This window comes from Otolemur garnettii, unplaced genomic scaffold (assembly GCF_000181295.1).
Source record: "Otolemur garnettii isolate 467f Iridium unplaced genomic scaffold, OtoGar3 scaffold00022, whole genome shotgun sequence".
NCBI lineage: Eukaryota > Metazoa > Chordata > Mammalia > Primates > Galagidae > Otolemur > Otolemur garnettii.
Window position 1 is genome coordinate 17,112,032 of NW_003852417.1, and position 4,001 is coordinate 17,116,032.

Here is a 4,001-nt window from a genome sequence, read left to right on the forward strand (position 1 = left end):
AAAAAAAAAAAAAAAAAAAAGGACAAAAATTAGCCAGGCATGGTGGCACACACGTGTAGTAAGTTCTAGCTACTCTGGAGGCTAAGGCTTGAGCTCAGAAGTTTGAGGTTGCATTGAGCTATGATGACATCACTGCAGCTCTAACCCAGACAACAGAGCGAGAATCTGTCTCAAAACAAAAACAGGCTGAGCGGTTAGGGCACCAGCCACGTGCTCCAGGGCTGATGGGTTTGAACTTGGCCTAGGCCTGCTAAACAAACAAAAAATAGCTAGGTGTTGTGGCAGGCACCTGTAGTCACAGCTACTAGGGAGGCTGAGGCAAGAGTCTCGCTTGAGCCCAAAAGTTTGATGTTGCTGTGAGGTATGATGCCACAGCACTCTACCCAGGGTGACAATGTGAGACTCTGTCTCAAAATAATAATAATAATACTGTAGTACAATTATAAAAGCTTTTTTGCTTCTCTAATGTGGAGACATATGAAACTCTGGTTTTATTGGTCAATGCCTTGTGCTAAAGAGACTCAGAGGTCAGAACTAGGAGGTAACAAAATCTATTCAAAAGAGGACAGAGAAGATTGCAGAAGCTTTACAAAGGGATGCCAGCAAATGTCTCCAACATCTCACAGCTTTGGAGGAAGCGAACAACATGAAGATCAAAACAAAAGTCCTATGTCTTTATTTTGCATGTGGGGGAAAACCTATCTTATATGACTGTACCTGCATTTTGTTGCATAAATTGACATTTATGGTAATATTTTTGTGGAATCTTCATTTTTCTCTGGCAGTGTTTTTTCATGGGTTATTTTCCTTGTGTTTGTTCCAGACCCCTGTAAAAGAGCCCAACAGTGAAAATGTAGATATCAGCAGTGGAGGCGGCGTGACAGGCTGGAAGAGCAAGTGCTGCTGAGCGTTCTCCTGTTCCATCAGTTGCCATCCCCGTTTTCTCTTCTTGCTGCAAAATAAACCACTCTGTCCATTTTTAACTCTAAACAGATATTTTTGTTCCTCATCTTAACTATCTAGTCTACCTATTTTATTTGTTGTTTCATCTGTGATTGCTTGCCTACTCTTATCATAATTTTCTTCAAACAAAAAACTGTATAGAAAAATCATGTCTGTGACTTCATTTCTAAATGTACTTGCTCAGCTCACCTCCGCATTTCAGTTGTATTATAGTCCAGTTCTTATCAGCATTAAAACTTATAGCAATCATTTCAAATCTATTCTGCAAATTGTATAAGAATAAAAATTAGAATTAACAATTTTATTTTGTACAACAGTGGAATTTTCTGTCATGGATAATGTGCTTGAGTCCCTATAATCTATAGACATGTGATAACAGAAGAAAAGCCAGGAAAACACTCATTTTCGCCTTGAATATGTAAATGGATTAATTTTGTCCTGTGCCTTATGTGGAAAGGAATTTCTTTGGTTTTCCTTTTTTGTTATGGTGGAAGCATGTGCAGGAGACATATCATCCAAACATACACCATTAAAATGTTTGTGGTTTGCTTGGCTGTAATTTTCAAAGTAGTTAATTGAGGACAAAAGGTAATGCAGAAATGATAGCTTTGGTTTGCTGAGTCTTGTTTTAAGTGGCCTTGATATTTAAGACTATTCCTGCTGCCATTTCTTCTCCTTGGCCACATTTTCCTTGCGTCTCATCTTCCTGCATGCTGGTTTTTTTGCTTCTCTCCCGCACCACCTCATGGTATGAGTTATTTAAGAACGAAAGGGGCAAACTAGTAGATTTGTCAAGTTTAATATAAAGCACTGATTTAACTTGCTAAGTAAACTGAAAGATAATTTCTAACTGCCTACTATCCAATGTCAGTTAATTAGTATCTTCCCCTCATTGGTTCCCTTTCCAATACCTATATTCCGGATTCCTTCGTTTGCTGTTTTACTTGTATGTTCCTTTTCTCCTCCTTTGTTCCCTTCCTGTCTACCCATTGAGTTTATGAAATGGAAGAGTTAACTTGCATGCACTAGTATTTGGAGGGTGTTGTGGTTTGTCTTTCTAATTAGGTGTATGGCCTATTCACTTTCCCAAGAATAAATCTCTTAACCTAAATTTGAGTAGTCTCCATTTTGGCAACTCCTCTAGCAGTTTGGTAGCCCAGTAAAGGTGGTGGTTTCTCAATAATAAAAAAATATGGGATGGAGGAGTGAATTTCATAAACATGTTTGCCAAATGTATTTGAGATTTGGCCTCTGAAGAACACTTCAGTGTTAAGTTGTCTTTACCTTAAGATTTAGAAGTACTTTAGAATGTTAATTTTAAGTCCCATCTTCGCATCCTTTTGGAAAACTTGTATTACTGTGGATTTAGAAAAAGGACAACAAAAGGCTTTTCATGCAAAGATAAGATTTCTAGCTTTCTCTAATAGCCCTGTCCATTTTTCACTTTATTTTTCTAGTTTTGCTTCATTGCTTATCATTAGGATAGGGTAAGTTAAGTTTGCTATGCTGCTAGCATCCTAAGATGATACCTTTGTTGAAATAATTGTGAATAGCATGATTCATTTCTAGCAGAGGCTGAGTTTAGGACAGCAGCTTCCATTGAAAAGTCTCTCTGTGTTGTGAATAGCATCTTAATGACCTCTTGGCTCACACAAACAACATAGGGACTTATCTGCTATGAAAATACATGAGTTTTTCAGATAGAGCCCTAAAAACAATTTTATATGCCTCACTGATTGTTGTTCTTAGCTTTTTCCCTTTGACTTTATCATTGTTTACTACTAATAAAAAGCAGCATTGCCAAATAATACCTAATTTTCCAGTAAAATAAAATAATGAGATATTAAGCTTTTCAAAAAGTTTTAGATTAAACCTACTGTGTTAATGTATTTGTTGTTTCCCTTTATCTGGAATGTGGCATTAGCTCTTTATTTTTAACCTTCCTTAATTCTTAATTTAATGACTTAAGGTTTGAGAGCTAAACACTGGGATTTTTGGGTAACAGACTGACAGTTTTGTTTGCATAATTATAATCGGTATTGTACATAGAAAGGACATGGCTACCTTTTGTTAAATCTGCACTTTCTAAATATCAAAAAAGGGAAATGGAGTGTAAATCAATTTTTGTATAATCTGTTTGAAACATGAGTTTTATTTGCTTAATATTAGGGCTTTGCCCCTTTTCTGTAAGTCTCTGGGGATCCTGTGTAGAAGCTGTTCTCATTAAACACCAAACAGTTAAGTCCATTCTCTGGTACTAGCTACAAATTCGGTTTCATATTCTACTTAACAATTTAAATAAACTGAAATATTTCTAGATGGTCTACTTCTGTTCATATAAAAACAAAACTTGATTTCCAATTGTGTGGTTTGGTTTTCATTTATTCATGGAGTTAGAAGATTACTTCCGAAAACAATGCAAAATAGCAAACTAAATATTAAAGACTGGCAAAAATAGAGGAGAAATAACTTTCTCAACAAAGGAAAACGGGGAAGGCCATTTCAAGAACTATCTCTGATAAGAAACTACATAAAAAATAGAATCATCTATAGAACATTAAAGCAGAATCATCCTGTTTCCAAAGAGGAGACGCCAGCTCAGCGCCTGTGGCTCAAGTGGCTAAGGCGCCAGCCACGTACACCTAAGGTGGTGGGTTTGAGTCCAGCCTGGGCCCACCAAACAATAATGATGGCTGCAACCAAAAAATAGCCAGGCGTTGTGGTGGGCACCTGTGGTCCCAGCTACTTGGGAGGCTGAGGCAGGAGACTCGCTTGAGCCCAAGAGTTGGAGGTTGCTGTGAGCTGTGATGCCACAGCACTCTACCCAGGGCAACAGCTTGAGGCTCTGCCTCAAAAAAAAAAAAAAAAAAAAGAGATGCCATGATCCTAGATGTCCCCACCCTTATCCTGGAAGATAAATGTGGCTGGCTTCCTATTTAATAAAGGTATGGTGTTCCTGCTTGTGTGAACCACCAACAGCTTTGGCAAAACAAATGTTTGATCCTATATTAAGACCTTATTAATAATTGTTGGCAAGA

The 4,001-nt window shown here is 37.5% G+C and overlaps 1 protein-coding gene across 1 annotated transcript in view; it reads left to right on the top strand.

The window, feature by feature from the left end:
* Positions 1–3,324, top strand: part of RAB10 (RAB10, member RAS oncogene family) — a 96,519-nt gene extending 93,195 nt beyond the window's left edge. Inside the window, exon 6 of the mRNA XM_003787449.3 lies at positions 824–3,324. Within this exon, the coding sequence (XP_003787497.1) occupies positions 824–907 (84 nt within the window). The 3' untranslated portion in view covers positions 908–3,324. The remainder of the gene's footprint in view (positions 1–823) is intronic.
* Positions 3,325–4,001: the final 677 nt, after the last annotated feature.